Source organism: Emydura macquarii, unplaced genomic scaffold (assembly GCF_026122565.2).
Source record: "Emydura macquarii macquarii isolate MOO-44397 ecotype Brisbane River unplaced genomic scaffold, CSIRO-AGI_Emac_v2 contig_1300, whole genome shotgun sequence".
Lineage (NCBI taxonomy): Eukaryota > Metazoa > Chordata > Testudines > Chelidae > Emydura > Emydura macquarii.
The window spans coordinates 2,039,477-2,059,319 of NW_027131437.1; the positions used below are offsets into that span (position 1 = coordinate 2,039,477).

General features: G+C 53.4%; 1 protein-coding gene across 1 annotated transcript in view; it reads right to left on the reverse strand.

Moving 5' to 3' along the window:
- IFT172 (intraflagellar transport 172) overlaps positions 1-19,843 on the reverse strand; it is a 122,517-nt gene that overhangs the window by 24,962 nt on the left and 77,712 nt on the right. The window contains exons 18-36 of the mRNA XM_067550549.1: positions 17,293-17,400; positions 16,738-16,822; positions 16,279-16,371; positions 12,242-12,319; positions 11,193-11,441; positions 10,635-10,713; positions 10,035-10,155; positions 9,225-9,369; positions 9,059-9,148; positions 8,285-8,382; positions 5,980-6,115; positions 5,779-5,895; positions 5,237-5,379; positions 4,527-4,620; positions 4,224-4,288; positions 3,871-4,051; positions 3,399-3,508; positions 2,965-3,094; positions 2,597-2,695 (exon numbers count right to left, since the gene is read on the reverse strand). Coding sequence (XP_067406650.1) covers positions 2,597-2,695; positions 2,965-3,094; positions 3,399-3,508; positions 3,871-4,051; positions 4,224-4,288; positions 4,527-4,620; positions 5,237-5,379; positions 5,779-5,895; positions 5,980-6,115; positions 8,285-8,382; positions 9,059-9,148; positions 9,225-9,369; positions 10,035-10,155; positions 10,635-10,713; positions 11,193-11,441; positions 12,242-12,319; positions 16,279-16,371; positions 16,738-16,822; positions 17,293-17,400 — 2,221 coding nt within the window. The remainder of the gene's footprint in view (positions 1-2,596; positions 2,696-2,964; positions 3,095-3,398; positions 3,509-3,870; positions 4,052-4,223; positions 4,289-4,526; positions 4,621-5,236; positions 5,380-5,778; positions 5,896-5,979; positions 6,116-8,284; positions 8,383-9,058; positions 9,149-9,224; positions 9,370-10,034; positions 10,156-10,634; positions 10,714-11,192; positions 11,442-12,241; positions 12,320-16,278; positions 16,372-16,737; positions 16,823-17,292; positions 17,401-19,843) is intronic.

The following is a 19,843-nucleotide window of genomic DNA, read 5'->3' on the forward strand; positions in this document are numbered from 1 at the left end:
CTTCTTAGTTGTCTTTTCTAAAATGAACAGTCCCGGGTTTTTTAATCTCTCCTCCTATAGAAGTTGTTCCATCCCCCAAATCACTTTGGTTGCCTTTCATGGTATCATTTCCAATTCTCATATATCTTTTTGGGGATGGGGTGACCAGAACTGCCTGCAATATTCAAGTTTTGGGCATGCCATGGATTCCATAATATCATATGGTGTATTCTGTTATCTTACCTATTTCTTTTCTAATGGTTCCTAACATTCTCTTAGCTTTTATGACTGCTGCTGCACATTGAGCGGATGTTTTCAGAAACTATCCACAATGACTCCAAGATGTCTTTCTTGAGTAGTAACCGCTAATTTAGAATCATAGAGATTAAGGCTGGAAGGGACCTTAGGAGGTATCTAGTCCAACCCGGTGCTCAAAGCAGGACCAACCCCAACTAAACCATCCCAGCCAGGGCTTTGTCAAGCCGCACCTTAAAAATCTCTGAGTATGGAGATTCCACCACCTCCATAGGTAATCCATTGCAGTGCTTCACTACCCTCCAAGGGAAAAGGTTTTTCCTAATATCCAACCTAGACCTCCCCCACTGCAACTTGAGACCATTGCTCCTTGTTCTGTCATCTGCCACCACTGAGAACAGCCTAGCTCCGTCCTCTTTGAAACCCCCTGTCATGCTGGTTAGATTGGGGGGGTGTTTACTGTATTGTGTAACATTAATATGTCAAACTCATAATAATTCATGTGAGATATGCCATGTTAGGTACTGTTAGAAAGGATGTAATGTACTGAGAAAGATGGCAATACTTATGTTCATGTGTTATATCTGTAATGGAAGGTAAGGACATATTTGATGTACCTGTGTTTCAAACTATGCCGTGTAAGACACACCCCAGAGAGAGAGATGGCAGGACAATAGCCTGTTTAATGGCCCATTAAGACACTCATGGATGCAAGGGGCCAGGAAGAAACTAAAGGCATACCTGAAGAGTTACCGGGACTGGCCCATGCGGCTCTGGACTCCATTTTAGTTCTTGTAATATTTAGTTCTGGCCAGGGGCAGAGGGTATATAAGGCCAAGCCACAGAAACCATTTTGTCTTTGTTCCTGTTCAGCTGCAGACACACACCTGCCTCTGGATCAATTCTTTTTGCAACAGAACCGAAGGACTTAGACCCATCCAGGTACTGGATGTGTACCAGAGGAACTGTACAAGTTGCAACTCCACAATTCTCTCAGAAACCTGATGTATATGGACTTTTAATCATTTGTATGTATCTGATTGCTCTAATCCTTTAACATTTCTCTGATGGTTTATTTCTTTCTTTTTACAATAAACCTTTAGAATAGTTTCCAGAGGGGTAACTGTGTTAGTTTGTATACAGCAAAAACAACGAGAGTTCTGTGGCACTTTAAAGACTAACAAATTTAATATTTGTAGACATAAGCTTTCGAGAGACTTCAGCTCTCTTCTTCAGATGCAGTAATACAGAAAACAGGTAACACAGAGGTATCTTATAGATATCCAGGTGCATTAAGAGCAATGGGGGAGGTGGAGTCCGGTACTTAAGACCTAATGACGACCATTGAGTAGGAGGTGAGAATGGGTGAGCAAAGTAATTTACCTTCGGTAGTGAGATAGCCACTCCAAGTCTCTGTTTAAACCCAGTTTGAATGTGTCGTAAGTACTGGACTACCTGACTACCTGAATTACCTGACTCCACAAACCAGCAAAGACACTTCCAGTATAAAGGGTCAGAATATAGAAGGGAGAAAAACGCCTCTTGCACTTCTCCTCCCCCATTGCTACTCAAGGCAGTAAGATTCCTTGAAAGACAAAGGTGCATCATTGAACTGGGAGGAGTGGTCCTTGCCTGGAGGTTTTTCCAGCCAGTACAGACTACTGAAAGTTTTAGGGTGAGAGAAACCTTTTTGCTTTTAAACTTATTAGCCTTGGCAAAGTTTAGGAATTAGCTTGTGTGTTTATCTTTTTGTTTCTTTTGTAACCAACTCTGACTTTTATGCCTTATCACTTGTAAATGACTTAAAATCTAGCTTTCCCTAGCTAATAAACTTGTTTATTTTCTGTAAACCAGTGTGTTTGGTTGAAGTGTTTGGGAGGCCTCCACTTGAAACAACAAGGCTGGTGTATGTTCATTACCCCTTGTTGGAATGACAGACTCATTTATGAGCTTGTACAGTCCAGTGAACTACTGAATGGCAGAAGACGCACATCTCTGGGGGCAAGGCTGGGACTGATCACTGGTGGTAAGAAAGAACTGAGGGGAGTCTGGGGCAATTCTGCCCGTTAGAGTGCTGTGCAAAAGCATGAGGTGACTGAAGGAGGTGGGGACCACTAAGAGAAAAATCTGTCTCTGGTGCACTGGGCGTGCACGGCTGAAGTGGAACGGACGTGTGCAATGCATCTTGAAGAAGAACAGTAACAGTAGCTCCAGCTCAACTCATCTACTTCTCTTTTCCCCAAAAAGACAGCAATAACCATCTTTAATACAACCCAAACCTGTCAGGCAGGCCCCCTTCATTCCACTGAAATTAACCCCTCCCTCCCTCCAGCGCTGCACTGACCCCAGAGCTAATCCTTACCGTGCTGTATTTTTTCATGGCCAAAAGCTGGGGTCCCACCAGCCGTGTCACTTCCACACTACGGGGCTGGCCCAAGAATTTAATGGCCAGCTCGGCTGCCTGCAGGACAAAAGGCATCAGCGGTGCAAGAGATGGGAGTCATCTGAGAGAGAAGGGATCCTTTGGGGAGAGCCAGGCCCTGGCTCAGAGACTGGGGGCATGGACCCTTTGGGGACAGCTGACTCCCAGCCCCGAGACTAGGGAGAGGGGCCCTGTCAGAGGGAGCTGGGCCCCGGCCTTGAGATTGAGGGGAAGGGCCCCAATGGGGAGAGCCCAGCCCGGCCCCAAGATTCGGGGAAGAGGCCCCGTCAGGGGGAGTCATGACTTACCTTCAGCCAGCACTTCTCCACCAGAAGGCTGTTATTGGGATCCTGGAACTTCAGGTAGCAGTCCACGGCCCTGGCATATTCCCCAGACTGCTCCCACTGCTGGGCCTGCTCCAGCATGCCCTCCATGCCTCTGCCAGGACCAACACAGGACATGAGGGGATGTGGGTGCAGGGATCCTGGCAGAGGGACCCTCCACACACAGGGAGAGGCAGGGATGGGAGGGGAGGAGAGAGGCACCTCCTAGAACCAGTCAGCCTAGTGCCGTCTCCTCTCTCACACCCCACTGCTCAGGGAGCCCCCAGGGGAGGGAGGAGAGGCAGGTCCATGCCATGGGGAGCAGGGAACTCTGCCAAGCTCTGCATGTCTCTGCATCGGGTCAGACCAGCGCCCTAAGCCGAACATCCTGTCCCCTGCCCCCAGCAACCTGGGCCTACCTGGTCCCTTTTTGGGCAGCCTCCCTGTCGTACTCCTCCTGTAGAGCCTCCAGTCGGCTGGGGACGTACTCCTTACAGATCCGCAAGGCGTCACTCCACATACCGGCCTCCTGCACCAACACACCAGGGCAGGAGTGGGGAGGGTCTTCGCTCAGCCTGCTGGGCTCCCTGTTTCCCCAGGCACCCCAAGGCACAGCCCCCCCTGATCCAGCCCCCCACCCCCTCACAGCTACACTTGCAGAGAGGGCACCCACAGTCCCCCAGATCCAGCCTCCCTCCCCCTCACAGCTACACTTGGGGAGGGGGCACCCACGACCCCCCTGATCCAACTCCACACCCTCAGAGCTGCTCACAGGGCAGGGTTATGGGCTCCCAGCTGAGACACTGAGCTCTCGGGGAACGGGGGGTGGGTTTCCTGCCCAGACCCTGAGTTCTTGGACGGGGAAGCAATGTCTCCATTGCCTGCACCTACCTTGTAATATTTCACCGCCAGCTCTGGCCTCTGTGCCCGCAACAGGAAAGCCTCTGCTTTCTGGAATTCCTTCTGCTCAAAGGCAAAGCGAGCCTGGCCCACGAGCACGTCAGGCACACTGTCTGGGTCATGGGCCTCAGCCACGCGCTGTGCAGCGTCCCAGTTCTGGTTGTGGACAAACCTAGGGGACCAGTGAGAAATGCAAGCCTGGGTCAAACAGGGGAGAAGGGGGGTCAGAGAGCCCAAGAACCAGGTGGAGGCGACTGGAGAGAAAAGCTGCCAGGCTGGACTCAGGCAAAGGGAGACAGGCCCCTCAGCCTGGAACCTGGCTTGGAACAGGAGTGGGCACTCACATCAGCACTGCTTCCTTGGGCTTCCCAGCTTTAATGAACTCTGCTTCAGCCTCTTCGAACTTGCCCTAGGACACAGGAGAGGAATCTGCTTAGGCACGGTGGCTGCCCAGTGCAAACGAGCCTCTTGCCCCTTGTACGCAGCCGGGAGGGGCAAGGGCTTCACAGAGCCGGGTCACGCACACAAGGGCTTCTGGCTGCAGGGAGGTGGGAGAACCTCCCTGGTGCAGCCTCATGGGAGGTCCCCCAATGGCTTGTTTACCAGGGTGAGCGCTTTGCCAGCTTGGTGGCTGTGCGAGGGCGTACCTCGTCCTCCAGGAACATGGCGTACTTGAAGTGGATCTCAGGTGTCTTCTGCTTCATCGAGAGCCGGGCCAGCTCGAAGGCAAAGTCAAAGATGCTGCAATGAGAGAAAAGGGACTAGGGCTGAGCAGGGCTGGGTTCCGGCTGGGCCCGATGTGGCCAGAGCTGGCGACAGGTCCTGCTGGAGGGGAGAGCAGCACACTGGCCAGCAAGGCAGGAGGAAGCCCAAGGCGAGGTACCAGGCTTGTGATGGGAGAGATGGGGCTGAGGCCAGCGACAGCAACGGCCATGGTGACTGGTGCTGGGAGACGTGAGACAGAGAGCTGGGCAAGTGCCAACAGGCAGCCCAGCACCAGGCTGAGCTGCAACAAGAGGCTGTCTCAGCTGGTGGCAGTTTGCGGTGCTGAGGTGACTTGGCTCCTGACCCCCCTTGCAGCTGGAAGCGCTGCAAGGCCTCACCTCACTGGAGCCACGATGGCAAAAAGCTCCTTCCCAGCCATCTCTGTGCTTAGCCCCCAGGGAAGGGAGGTGGGCAGAGGCCACACTGCAGCTCCTCCTCAGACCCACAGGAGACTCTGGGTCCCCCGGGACGAAGATGGAGACTGAATACAGGGGCCTGTAGCTGCTGTGAGTGAAGGGCATTCCCCAGCCCAGCTTTGCTCCCCCTATGCCAGGAGGGCGGGAGGCAAGCTCCTGGCCTCACAGATGCTCACCCATTGTCTGCTGCATGGTCGATGGCCATTTCCAGGAGCCCAAACTTATTGAGGAGTTTCACGGCAGCTTCCCCACCAAGGCTCTTTGCCCACAGATAGGCCACATGCTTGTAGGAATTTGCCCCGCCGTGGGCCTTGGCTACCTGTCCAAAGCAAACAGAGCTGTAGGTCCAGCTGAGTCCCCAAGGGGGAGCAGGCTGAGTCCAGGGCTCCCATCTCGCACCGTGCCTCCCAACACAGGATGCTGTCTCCCAAGACCCCACGTCACAGCCTCCGTGACCTGGTGAGAATGAGGTAAGGACCTGTCGGGGACAGCCCTGCCTCCTCTGCATTGCGCACCCATTTTGGTGAGAAGGCAGCAGAGACGTGGATCCCAACGTGCAATGCTCCATCCGGATCCAAGCGCCTCATCCACCACTAAACTTAGCCTCTGTTCAGACCAGTGGGGAGCAGTGCATGCTGGGACTTGCAGTACTGCAGGCAACACTCTGGCTACAGACACATACTGGGACCTGTGCTCTCTCTTCAAGAGTTGTTGTTACCCTGTAAGCTTCCTCCCACATGTCATTCACTCTGTACATGTTCACGGTGGCCTTCCAGTCCTTGGCTTCCAGGTAGTGGTACTCAGCCTCCTGCAAGCGGCCCTCTGTCTCCAGCTCCTGTAACGGGGCAGTGTGTTAAGGAGAGTTCCTAGCCCTGCCTGCTGGGATTGCAGATCCTTGCCCGCACCGCAAGTGCTTTACCTTCCCCAGATGCAGGTGTGTGTCACTCAGCAAGTCCTTGTGGTACTTTGCTACCAGGTGAATCATCTCATCGTACATCTTACACTTTTTATACATGGTGATGGCCAGGTCAGGTTCCTCCACCGTGATGTACAGCCTGAGAACACAAGCACAGAAACTGCTGAGACCGCCGTGGGGCCAGCCCGGGACGCAGGCGTGGCAGGCGCAGACTCTGCCGTGGGGCCAGCCCGGGACGCAGGCGCGGCAGGCGCAGACTCTGCCGTGGGGCCAGCCCGGGACGCAGGCGCAGACTCTGCCGTGGGGCCAGCCCGGGACGCAGGCGTGGCAGGCGCAGACTCTGCCGTGGGGCCAGCCCGGGACGCAGGCGCAGACTCTGCCGTGGGGCCAGCCCGGGACGCAGGCGTGGCAGGCGCAGACTCTGCCGTGGGGCCAGCCCGGGACGCAGGCATGGCAGGTGCAGACTCTGCCGTGGGGCCAGCCCGGGACGCAGGCGTGGCAGGCGCAGACTCTGCCGTGGGGCCAGCCCGGGACGCAGGCATGGCAGGTGCAGACTGTCGCTGGTCCGGGCCCAAGAACCATTGCCCCCAGGCCAGCTGGACCAGGGCACGGGCAGAAATGGTAGACTGCATGTTGTGTTGGTGAGAGGTGTTGCACTGAGTGCTGCAAGATGGAAGTCTCTGTGTAACCTACCCTCATGGGCGGTGGCAGGGCCACTCTCCCATCCCCCATCCCTACCAATCTGCCTCAGCTCTCCTGGGAGGGACCCTTCTGGCTCTCTGGGGCTCAGTCATGCCTTGACATTGCTGCTGGCCAGTCAGTGCCAGTGGTTGATGATGGCTTGGTGATGTGCACCCCGCTCACTTCACAAGGGTCACTGAAGAGCTTATGGTCACTACTCACCTGGAACTGGTGACTTATATGGGAATGGCCCTGTATCCCGTTTGCCTCCCGGGCTGACCAGAAGAGAAAGGCCTTGTATCACATTCCCAATCCCCCTGAGCCAGCCAGTCCACCCAAGCTGGGATCAGACAGGAGCTGGCACTCCCAGGAGGAAAAAGGCCCCAACCCTCTTTCCCCTACCATCCCTCTAAGCTGGCCAAGACCCGCACTGGATCTGGTCTAATTCCACTTAGAATCATAGATAGAATCCCAGAATACTAGAGTTGGAAGGGACCTCAGGAGGTATCTAGCCCAACCCCCCTGCTCAAAGCAGGACTAACCTCAGCTAAATCAGCCCAGCCAGGCCTTTGTCAAGCCACAGCTTTAACCTCTAAAGACGGAGATTCCATCACCTCCCTAGGTAACCCATTCCAGAGCTTCACCACCCTCCTAGGGAAAACTTTTTCCTAATAGATTAATTGTACAATTGTTCCATCCCTATGAACCAGGCCTGGTGTCTCAGCTGGAGGTTCCCAGTGGCTTGGCGCTGCCCTGCAGAATTTCCCAGCAAATGGGATCACTGGCTTGGTGAACTTTTGGCCTCTCTCATGTACCCAGAGGCCTGTCAGACTCCCTTTGCCTCCCTGCTCTTTGTTACACTCGAAATTTCAGGCCCAGTCCCTTCCTTTTGCTGGAGGGCTGTGGATGGTGGGGGAGCAGGCATCGGAGATCAAACCCCACACTCGAGGAAACTTGTTCTGGGGGCAAACCTCAGAAAAATCCCATTTGCTGCTGCAGTTAAGAAAAATGGAATAAGAGAAATTTGGAAAAGTAACGACAGCTCCAGAACACGGCAAGGCCAGTGCATTCTCCCGCACAGGGACCAGTCCCGCCTCCTGGCCATGGGGAGACATGCTGCACAGCCTGCTAGGGCCTCCCCAAGGATGGAGCACTTGGTGGCAAGAGCCAGTGGCCGCAGTGGGATCAGAGCAGGGCAGTGAATGGTTAAAGGTGGCACACAAAGGAACACCCAGATGGAAGTTCAGGGGCATTTTGTGATGATGGGAACTGCTGGTCCAGCCACCAGCCTCACACTGCTGACAGGGCAGCCTGGAAGGCTTGCCTGGTTTTATGGGGGCATGTGAGATGGCTCAAAGACCTCACGTTCTGGAGGGGGAGAGCCGTGTGGCTGAGTGGTGACATTTGACCTCCGGGGGTTTCTATTCCCCACCCTCAGACTGGAACTCCTCTACAGTCCCAGGAAAGGGCCTTTATCCTCCCCCATAAAACCAACCCCACAGCAAGACTTCTTAGGGCACATTCTGGCAGGGCTGGCCGGTGACTGACCGACTCAGCCCCACTCTAAGTCCACGGGCCATTGCTGAGGCCTAGCCCCACACCCCATGGTGTCCAGGCAGACACTCACCTCTCTGCTTCTTTGTATTTGCCCTGCTTCTCCAGTTCCTGGGCCTGAGTGATGTACAGCACAGTCACATCTTCCTGCCTCATACACTTAGTCGCCAGCTGCAGGGAGACACGAGACAGATTCCCGCACCCTACACAGCAGCTGCTTTGTAAAGGGGATGATGAGAATTTGGGAGACACTGTCCCTCAGCTCTGCTCTGGCTCCCTGCTGGGCTAGCCAGGCAGGGAATGGAGCATAACCCTGCCAGCCCCCCATGGAATATCTGGCTGTGTCAAAAGGCTGGTGGGTGTGTGCTGAGCTCAGCTCTGAAGTCCTGGGCCCTGATTCCAGGCACCCACCGAGCAGTCTGAAGGTGCCTCTGCACGCGGCCAACCTCCCTGGTCTCCAGACTGGATGGTTTGGGGACACACACATCAACCTCTTCCCCCCTGGGAATGCTGATGCTGCATCCACAGCAGCCTGGGGGCACTCAGTGAGAACAGGACTGAGCATCGGGGCTGTAAAGCCCTATAGAGAAGTGCTGTTATTAACAGAGGTACATTTCTGCCTAGAGCCTGAAGTGGAGGGAGAGCCAATCAGAGCAGAGAGGGCCGCGGCCGAGCTCATTTTGTAGCTAGTAGCTCACAGTTGCCCCCTGCAATGACCCTTTGGGAACAGAGCACTGTCTGCAGGCTTGCTGAGCCTAGGGACTAGGACCTCCTGGGTACTCCTTTGGCAGGTGGGGAGCAGGGCTGAAAGACTCAGCCTCTTTCAGGGGTGCAAGCTCGATCCTACCTTGTGTGCCTGCTCCCAGAGCCCAGCCTGCGTGTACATGTCAATGGCATCCTTGGTCCGGTCTCCTTTGCTGTAAAGCTCCTCTGCGATCTGTGGGGAAGAGGACACCTGGTGAGCTGACTTTGGCTGTGGAGGGGCTGGGAGATGCTGGGAGCCAGAGTCTCACCTGGTACTCCTGCAAGGCTGCGTAGTGTTGGGCAATCTTGGGGTAGTACTTGGCTGCTGTCCGTTTGTCTTGTAAATCCAGGATGTAAATGGCCTTTTTCCACTGCCGGGCCCCAATGGCTGCCTCAATGGCCTTGACAGAGCACCTAGTGCCAGAAGGGGCAGAGCTCCTTAGCCTACCAGGCATATCAGATCCGGCTGATCTCTGCTCACTCCTGCGGCAGACTCAGCAATGTTGGGAACTGTGTCAGGAGACAACAAAGCAGCCTCCCTGCCCCGGTTACTTGCATGGGTGTCTCCGGGGGCTGTGGGGGGACAGGGAGCTGAGGAGTGTCTGGAAGTCAGGCTAGGAAGAGGGGAAGAGATGTTGCCAGACCGGACACATGGAGGAGAGAAAGCACACCAGCACCTCAGAGAAAAAGTCCTAGCAAAAGCCAGCTGACATCTCAGCTCTGGGGACTGGACTCAAGCCCTTGCTCAGATCAGCACGGAATGGCTGGTTGGGGCTCTCTGCCTAGACCCTGGTTTCCCACCGTACACTGTGGCATAAGTGGTCTTGAGCAGTGTCCCAGGTTGGGATAGCAGAGGGCTGTGGGCATCGGCAGAGCTGGGTGTGAGAGGGAGAGGAGGGTTGGGAAAGCAAGGGCCTGTGGGTCCGGCTTCAGGGGCATCAGCAGAGCTGGTATGGGAGGGCAGGCGTGCTCAGCACCAGCCCCTCGGCACTAGCGTTCCACCAGCCCGCGAGTTTCAGGAGACTTCCCTCAACTGCACTGCTTTCTGGGCCGCGCGGCTGCTGTGTGAGTGGCCTTACCTGGCTTCAATGTAATGGTTAATGGCAGCATCCAGTTGCTTCTGCTGCACCAGGTGATCTCCCCAGGTCTCTTCCAGCTTCACCACCTCAGCAGGGAATGCCGTACGAGCCAGCTCCACCGCTGTGAGGGTGACAGACAACACGTTACATCTGGCCACCGACTGGGCAGAGGACGTTGCAGGGGGACGCTGAGCTGGTGGCACTGAAGACAGGTCCTGCTGGGAGGGGAGAGCCTGGGCTCAGGCCAGTCTGATTTTAGCAGTGACTGGGCTCCTGTTGGGTGACAGAAAGCCCAGGAGGAACCTGCCCTGGGGTCATGCCCTCAGGACCGGTTATAGGAGACAGGAACTCCATCAAGTCCAGTCCCTGCTTTGCAGGCAGCTGCATCATTCAATCCTGTTCATACACGTATCAAGCTCCATCTCAGAACTAAATTTGTTGAATCGGGGTTGGAAGATGGGCAACAATGACACGAAGCCAGGTCCTGTGGGTCTGGGGCAGCTGCTTGTCCAGCAACCAGGACAGGGCATCCCTGCGTCCCCAGCAAGAGAGATGTTGGGGGTACTCACACCAGGGAAAGGTGGACAGGTGCCATGGTACCTTTCAGGAAGGCGCAGCCCTTGCGGTAACACTCCAGAGCCTTCTGGTGATTCCTGATCGTCTCAAACAGGTCTCCAGCCTAACACACACACAGGCTGTCAGACAGGCTGCAGAGCCACTGCCCACCAGCCACTGTGCCACCAGGCCCCCTCTGCTGCTCCAGCCATACACCCCACCGGGCCCATGCCCGGGCCCAGAGCCCTCAGGCCCACCCCACAAGCCATGTACCCTGCCAGGCCCAGGGCTGGGGTCCTGAAGCCATCACCCCTGCAACCCCCAAGCCTGGGGCTGGTCCTGGAGCTGTCAGGCAGCCGGCTGGCTACAGCCCCCTTTGTTTTCTGTGGAGATGCCAGCAGGTACCGTGAACAGCTGCTTGGGAGTTCCCAGAAACCCCAGGGACAAGAGCTCTTACCTTGAGCGGGGGGAGGGATTAGGCTCTGACCTGGGAGAGGTTGGGGAAGAGAAGAGGCTCTGACCAGGGGGTGGGAGAGACAAGGCTCTGATCCTGGGGGAAGGGGTTGGGGAGGGATGAGGCTCTGACCCTCCCTGGGCTCTCACCTGCTCATACAGCTCCCCTTTGATCAGCGCTGTGGTGATTCTGTTGGTGATGTCCCCGTTGGCCAGGAGCTCATCCCTGCCCATGGCCAGCCGAGCGGCTCTTGCTGGCAGCCCGGCCCTCAGGTACAGGCCGACGGCTGCCAGGTACTCTCCTTGGTTCTCCTGCACTTCCCCAGCCTTCTCCTCCTGCTGCGTGTCCAGCAGCCACTGGTAATAGCCCCGGCGGAGCTTGTCCAGTGCCGGGTGCCCCTGGGGTGGGCAGAATGGCAGCATGTCGGCACAGGCTCAGCGGGAACAGCCAGCTCACCAAACCCGCCTCCATCCCTCTGGCAGGCTTCTCCCGGGCATCTCTGCTCCCACTACCAGTGCAAGCATGCACAGACGCCAGCCAGAGCACCCCAGAAACCTCTACCGGGCCCCACATTCCCCCTCCCCCTCTGCTCAGCCCCACAGTATCCCCCAGCCCTGCCCATGAGCTTCTGTCCAGCCTCACATGCCTCCCTTCCCCAGCCACGTATTCCCTCTGAACCCCTCTGGTTCCATCCCTCGTTGCACGGCCCAGCGGAACGCGCTGCCTTTCCTCTCTCCCTGCACACTCCAAGCACATAGCCCTGGGGCCCCTCTCCAGAGCCCTCTGCTCCCTCAGCCTGGCTGACAACAGCCTCCTCCCCCAGTCAGCCGCAGGAGCCCTCCCCCTTCCCCACCACCTGCCCCTTGCCCCGGTGTCACAGCCAAGCCAGGCCTCTACCCCTGCCCTCCACACTCCATTCCTTTCTGCAGCTCTCCACCTGGCTCCTCCTTTGCATGTGGAGTGAGGACACCCCCCGCCCTTCTCTGCGGCAGAGGGCTGCCCCCCCAGGCATCTCCACTCTCAGCCACCTGGCACTGAACTGGCTCATCTGAGTCCAAGTGGGAGCCTCCTGGGCAGGGGCAGGCTCACAGTGACAACACCCCCACACTCAGATGTTTATCCCCCTGGCAGCAGATGGAGCTCCTCAGCTGGACCCAGTCCAGGGGCAAGGGAGCGCAAAGTGCAGTATACACCGTACCTTGGCCTCTGCCACCACAATGCACTCGTCCCACATGTGCAGCTCCTGGTACATGTCCATGGCCTCCTCCACAGCGTTCTGGGCACAGAGAGCAGAGCGTTACTATGGGGCAGCCTGAGCCTGGGGAACACACTGCCACATGGGGACAGCTCCCTCAACGAGGCCAGGCTGAGAACTGCTGCCAATGAGTCTGGAATGCTGGGCAGGAGGGGAGCCTCACAGCTAGTGAGCAGAGCCATGAGAACCACTAGAGCCGTGGTTCTCAGCCTTTCCGGATGACTGTACCCCCTTCAGGTGGCTGATTTGTCTTCACCTCACTTCAAAACTACTTGCTTACAAAATCAGACATAAAAATAACCAAAGTGTCAGAGCAGTTACTGAAAAATTGCTACTTTCGCCTTTTGTCTGTATGAAATGCTAGTTTGTACTGCCTTTGCTAGTGCTTTTTATGTAGCTTGTTGTAAAACTAGGCAGATGTCTAGATGAGTTGATGTACCCCTTGGGAGTCCTTGGGAGACCTTTGCATACCCCAGGGGTAATAAAATAAAAGAACTACTGATATCTCCACCTGTTTTGACACAACTAATAACAGTAGCAGCAGATGCACCTTCATATGGTATAGGAGCAGTGCTCACTCAAAAGCAGTCAGAAGGCAAATATAGTGCCCATCTTCAAAAAAGGGAAGGAGGAGGATCCATGGAACTAGAGACCAGTCAGCCTCACCTCTGTCCCCAGAAAAATCATGGAGCAGATCCTCAAGGAATCCATTTTGAGGCACTTGGAAGAGAGGAAGGTGATCAGGAACAGTCAGCATGGATTCACCAACAGTAAGTCATAGCTGAACAACCTGATTGCCTTCTATGATGAGGTGACTGACTCTGTGGATGTGGGGAAAGCGGTGGACGTGATATACCTTGACTTTAGCAAAGCTTTTGATATGGTTTCCCACAGTATTCTTATCATCAAGTTAAAGGAGTATAGATTGGATGAATGAACTATAATTTTGGACAGATAGCTGGGCTAGATCATCGGGCTCAACAAGTAGTGATCAATGGCTCGATGTCTAGTTGGCAGCCGGTAACAAGCGGAATACTCCAGTGGTCAGTGTTGGGGCCAGTTTTGTTCAACATCTTCATTAATGAGCTAGAGGATGGGGTGGATTGCACCTTCAGCAAGTTTGCAGATGACACTAAGCTGGGGCAGTGGTAGATACCCTGGAGGGCAGAGATAGGATACAGAGTGACCTAGAAAAATTAGAGGATTGAGCCAAAAGAAATCTGATGAGGTTCAACAAAGACAAGTGCAGAGTCCTGCACTCAGGATGGAAGAATCCCATACATTGCTACAGACTGGGGACCGACTGCCTAGGCAGCAGTTCTGCAGAAAAGGATCTGGGGGTTACAGTGGACAAGAAGCTAGTTATGAGTCAACAGTGTGTCCTTATTGCCAAGAAGGCTAATGGCATATTAGGCTGCGTTAGTAGGAGCATTGTCAGCAGATCGGGGGAAGTGATTATTCCCCTCTATTCGGCACTGATGAGGCCTCATTTGGTGTAATGTGTCCAGTTTTGGGTCCCCAATACGGAAAGGAAGTGGACAAATTGGAGAGAATCCAGATGAGGGCAACAAAAATTATTAGGGGACTGGATCACATGACTTATGAGGAGAGACTGAGGGAACTACGATTGTTCAGTTTGAAGAAGAGAAGAATGAGGAGGGATTTGATAGCAGGCTTCAGCTACCTGAAAGGAGGTTCCAGGGAGGATGAAGCTAGGCTGTTCTCAGTGGTGGCAGATGACAGAACTAGGAGCAATGGTCTCAAGTTGCAGTGGGGGAGGTCTAGGTTGGATATTAGGAAAAAGCTTTTTCACTAGGAGGGTAGTGAAGCACTGGAATGGGTTATCTAGGGAGGTGGTGGAATCTCCATCCTTAGAGGTTTTTAAGGTGTGGCTTGACAAAGCCCTGGCTGGGATGATTTAGTTGGGGTTGGTTCTGCTTGAGGAGGGGTTGGACTAGAAACCAAGCAGCGGTATTCTCAAGTGGAAAAGGAAGCTCTAAAAGTCACTTGTGCCAGAGAAAAGCTCAGTGCATATCTGTTTGGCTTGAATTATAACATAAAAACAGACCACAAGCCTTTGGTGGCATTACTTGATTAAATAACTCTGGATGACCTTCCACCTAGGATTCAAAGATTTCAGCAATGGCTGATGTGATTTTCTTTCCACTCTGAACATATACCAGGGAAAGCACTCCTAGCAGCAGACACTCTGCCTAATACTCTGAATAAGCAGCCACCAATGGAAGAAGAAAAAGCTTTAGAAAAAGATGTCAAAGTCTACCTTGATCTTGTTCTGGCAGCAATTCTAGTACCTGCCAGTCAACATCAGCAAATTAGAAATGGACAACTAAATGATGAGACTTGCCAGAAACTGACTCAATACTGCTAAGGAGGACAGGGTCAAAGGAGTCAACTTCCAACAGACTTACTACCACATTGGCAGGACCTAAATGATCTTCACATGGCTGATGGCCTGCTTGTGAAAGGACAGCACATTTTTATCCCTATTGGTAGGTACTTCAGAAACAGATGCTCTCCAAAATCCATGAGGGACACTAAGGTATCAACAAGTGCAAAGCATGAGCATAACAATCAGTATGGTGTCGAGAAGGAAATTCAGACTTTAACAGAAGACTGTGATTCGTAACAAGGAAAAGAAAAAACAATCACCAGAACTACTGCTCTCTACAGACCACAGCAATGGGCAGCCACAGTGTTTTTGGAAAGGACACATATACATTACTGTAGTTGATTACTTCTCCAGATACAATGACTTGGCTATACTTAAATCATCAGCTCAGGTCATCCAGAAACTCAAGTTAATATTTGCAAGACATGCAGCTCCTGAAGTCTTCGTATCTGATAAAGGGCCTCAATTCACCTCTGAAACAGTTGCACAGGACTTTGATTTTGAATGTTGTATTAGTAGTCCACATTACTCCCAGAGCAACAGGGAGATGGAGAGATCAGTGCAGACATTAAAAAGACTTCTGCAAAAATCAGTGGACCCACATAAAGGATTCCTGGCATATCAGTCAATATTGTTTGCATTTGGACTATCTCCAGCAGAACTTCTGATGCAAAGACAATGAAGGATGCTTTAACCTGTGACATAGACACAGCTTAAACGTAAGTGGCTCAACCTGAAGGACTTTTGAAAATGGGATGCTGAAATAAAAATTTGGCAGCAGCAAATCTTGAAAGTTTGGCAAAGAACAAAAACAGCATGTGGACTGAGACCAGGGAACTAAGTTTGGCTCAAAGGCTCAAACATTTGGAACTTGGCAGAAACTCCCAGATTCTATCTAGAGAAGACTCCAAGAAGATGTCTCTGGAGGAACTGGCTTCATCTTCAATATTTCCCAGCCCAACACAGAGAGGACCAGGAACTTGCAGGAACTCTGTCAGGAAGTGAGAGCCCCTTTTAAGGGAACTCCACACCCAAACTCAAGAGAAATGAGAACACAGTAATGAGTAATCACATCCCCTCCAAACTTCACCACTGGAATACTGCTCAAGTCTATTTAAATGCAACTGAAACGGAAACATATTAATACAAAGAGTTTTAAGGATTTGAAGTCTATTTTGAACTGTTGTGGGTATGTGCTTTGGTTTATAATTTAAGTTTTAATCTTTTACTATAAAGAAAGGGAGATCTGGAGTGATTAGAGAGTTCCTGGGCCTCCACAAGTTTAATAAACATAGGAAGGAACTTCCTGGTTAGAGAGTTCTCGAGGTGTGTATGCTTCCTCACACTACATCATCAAATGAGCCCCTCACGCCTGTACCTCAGGGGAAAAAAAATCACTGCCAATTAATTAGATCCCTGCACCCACACTTCAGAGCAAACCTCACAGTCAACAAAAAATGAGACCTCAGACCCCTCCCGCCAGGGCAAACCTCAAAGCCAATAAATGACCCCCCCACCTTTCAGGCAAACCCCATAGCCAACAGAAGAGCCCCCCACTCCCTTCCCTCACCTGCTCCAGGAAGATCATCTCTGCCAGCTTGTAATTCTTCTCCAGCATGGCCAGGCGGGCACGCACCTGGTAATAGTCTGTGCCGTCCCCACCCTATAAACACACAAACATCTCAGACTAGCTGTGGGAAGTGGCATTGGACATGGTGCAAGGGCGGTGGCTGTGCGAGGCCAGCACCTGGCACATTGCGAGAGAGGCCGAAGGGAAGGTGGCCTCAGGCACACCGTAAAGAAGGCAGCTGGGGGTCGCTCTGGGCACACTCTGACGGAGGCAGCTGGAATGGGTGGCGCTGGGAGGCCTGGGTGAAGGACAGAGTGAGCAATTCCCACATGATGCAGGATCTCTAGAAACCATCATCAGGCCAGCTTGATCAGCTGCACACGGTTGATGCAGGCGTGGCACACATACGTGTGCAAGGGAGTCACTGCTCCTGCACAGCAGAAGTGAAGCTTGACTCACGTATTCCTTGGCCACCTGGTCTGCGATCTCATTGGTTTCGTGGAGGAATCGAGCCTTTGACACGTTGCCCAGTGCTGAGAAACATCTGGGGAGAGTGAGACGGTCAGAATCACCAGCAGTATGGGATGCCATGCATACACCTGCCCTCCAACCACGAAGGCAAGGCAAGTGCTCCGAACACTGGGGCAGGTTGTCACAGCAACGTAAGGCCACGCCACAGCACAGCCCAACATCACAGGAGGGTACTCGAGCCCCGCGCTCTGCAGCCATGCCCCATGACAGGGAACCCCAGCCACACGACTGAATCCATCCCACCCCACAGGGCCATGAGCTCTGCTCCACGTGCTCTGGCCACATGGTCATCTGTAGTAGGTCTATGCTACATGGGCGAAGCCACCTCCTGGGCTGGAGAACACCATGCACCCTGGCTCACAAGTAACACTGAAATGCACAGTTCTCCTTGGCCAGAACCTGGGCCACTGGGATAGCGACTCTGGGGGGCAATGACCACCAGAAGGAAAAGTATTGAGGGGAGTACTTGGTTCCTGCCTGTACCTCTCAGCGATGTGCAGCTGCTTGGCCTCCAGGGCCAGTCTGCTTAGGGTCTTCCACATGGCTTCGGTCTCCGTAGACATTTCCAGCGTCTCCAAGAATGCAGCCGCCCTGTGGAGAGGAGGGTTTGAAGCACATTAGTAAAGAGTGAGGTGGGTTGCCATGGGACCCTACAGGGCTGGAGCAGGGACGGGGGCAGGTCACTGCCTGGGCCTGCAGCTGAAAAGCCCTTCAGCGGAGCCTGTCCTAGGAGTGTTTGACGCTCTTTTCCACTTTGGAAAACCTTGGTGGATTTTGTTTCCACACAATAACCACCCTTCGCCCTTTCTCCTGGCTGTGGACAGAGGGTTCTGGCTGGTGCTACATTAACTGCTCGATCCCTGCCCATGCATGTCACACCAGGAGAGCGATGAGAAAGAACCAGGAGCCCAGCCAGCTCTGGAGCCTGCTCTCTAGCTGTTTCTGAAACCATCTCCCACAGGAAGGAACAGGCTGTGCGTAGTTCTCTGTGGGGCTCCATTAAACAGCATCACCACTTCACAGCAGGCAGGGACAGGGGAAGCCTGCAGATGGCATGCCGGAGTTAGCCCGTTCCTTATTGCTTATAACCGTTGTCACCCCTCTAGATACCGCAGGGGAAATCCTGTCCCCACTGAACTCCCATCCACTTCCCTGGGGCCAGTCTCACTCTGTATTTGGGTACTGGCTGTTTTCAAGCCATTTGGCCAGAAGCACAAAGAAATGATGTTTTAAATCAGAATCAGCACAATACCCCCTCGCCCGCACCCCAAATCTACCGCCCATCCAGATCCAGTTACGCAAACAGTATGTCCAGGTGCACTTCCAGCCTCACACGCCACACTGAGCCCCACGGACAAGGTCTGCATCGATGCACAGGCACATGTGGACTGAAGAGGCTTTTGCAGAGCTCTCCATCTCTGAGTAGACCTGGCATAGGTACACGGCCTGGAACAGGCTGTAATACACTGCTTAGAACCTGCATCTATCCCTTTGCACAAGGTTCATATCTATTAGCACACACTCCTGTGCTCCAGCTGTGCACTCAGATTTACATACATATCTTGGGACATCACACCTGGTTAGTGGACTCCCTTCTACTACTTATACTGGGTCAGGTGAGTCTGTAAACCACCACTCCACGCATGGCTCCTGGCTCTGATCCCCTCCAGCTCGCCGGGGATTTTCTCTCTCTGTCTGTCCTGTTTCTGAGCCGGCCAGACGGATGGGACAGCAATCACCACAGATGTTCTTCTGTCCTTTAATGAAGCTGGCACCATGTATGGCTGCTTCCCTCAGATGTCTCCCTGCTGCCAGTGACACTCTGTACAGTGGCTGGCTGCCTTATTCCCCAAAAATCACACTGTCTGCGCTGGATGGCTCCCACATGCCTGCTCTTCGTCACAACATCTCCCTCACTTTCACCCACACGTAGGTTTCCTTGTTCATACAATCACAGAAGATGAGAGTTGGAAGGGACCTCAGGAGGTATCTAGTACAACCACCTGCTCAAAGCCAACCCCCAACCCCAACTAAATCCTCCCAGCCAGGGCTTTGTCAAGCCACAGCTTAAAAACCTGTAAGGGTGGAGATTCCACCACCTCCCTAGATAACCCATTCCAGTGCTTCACCACCCTCCTGGTGAAAAAGCTTTTCCTAATATCCTACCTAGACCTCCCCCACTGCAACTTGAGACCATTGCTCCTTGTTCTGTCATCTACCACCATTGAGAACAGCCTAGCCCCATCCTCCCTGGAACCCCCTTTCAGGTAGTTAAAGGCTGCTATCAAATCCCCCCTCATTCTTCTCTTCTGCAAACTAAACAAGCCCAGTTTTCTTAGCCTCTCCTCATAAGTCCTGTGCTCCAGCCCCCTAATCATTTTTGTTGCCCTCCGCTGGACTCTCTCCAACTTGTCTACATCCTTTTTGTAGTGGGGGGCCCAAAACTAGACACAATACTCTAAATGCAGCCTTACCAATGCCAAATAGAGGGGAATAATCACTTCCTGTGACCTGCTGGCAATGCTCCTCCTAATGCAGCCCAATATGCTATTAGCCTTCTTGACAACCAGGGCACACTGCTGACTCATATCCAGCTTTTTATCCACTGTAACCCCCCAGGTCCTTTTCTGCAGAACTGCTGCCTAGCCCGTCAGTCCCCAGTCTGTAGCTGTGCATGGGATTTTTCCATCCTAAGTGCAAGACTCTCCACTTATCCTTGCTGAACCCCATCAGATTATTTTGGCCCAATCCTCCAATTTTTCTAGGTCACTCTGTATCCTATCCCTGCCCTCCAGCGTATCTACCACTGCCCCAGATTAGTGTCATCTGCATACTTGCTGAGGGTGCAATCTACCCCATCCTCCAGATCATTAATGAAGATGTTGAACAAAACCGGCCCCAGGACTCTCCTATCACTATGTTGCCTCCCCTGTTCAGTAAGGGACCCACATAGTAACAAAAAGATGGTCAGGGACAAACATAGCTGTAGAAGCCATTCTTATTATTTTTCACGTCCCTTGCTGGCTGCAACTCC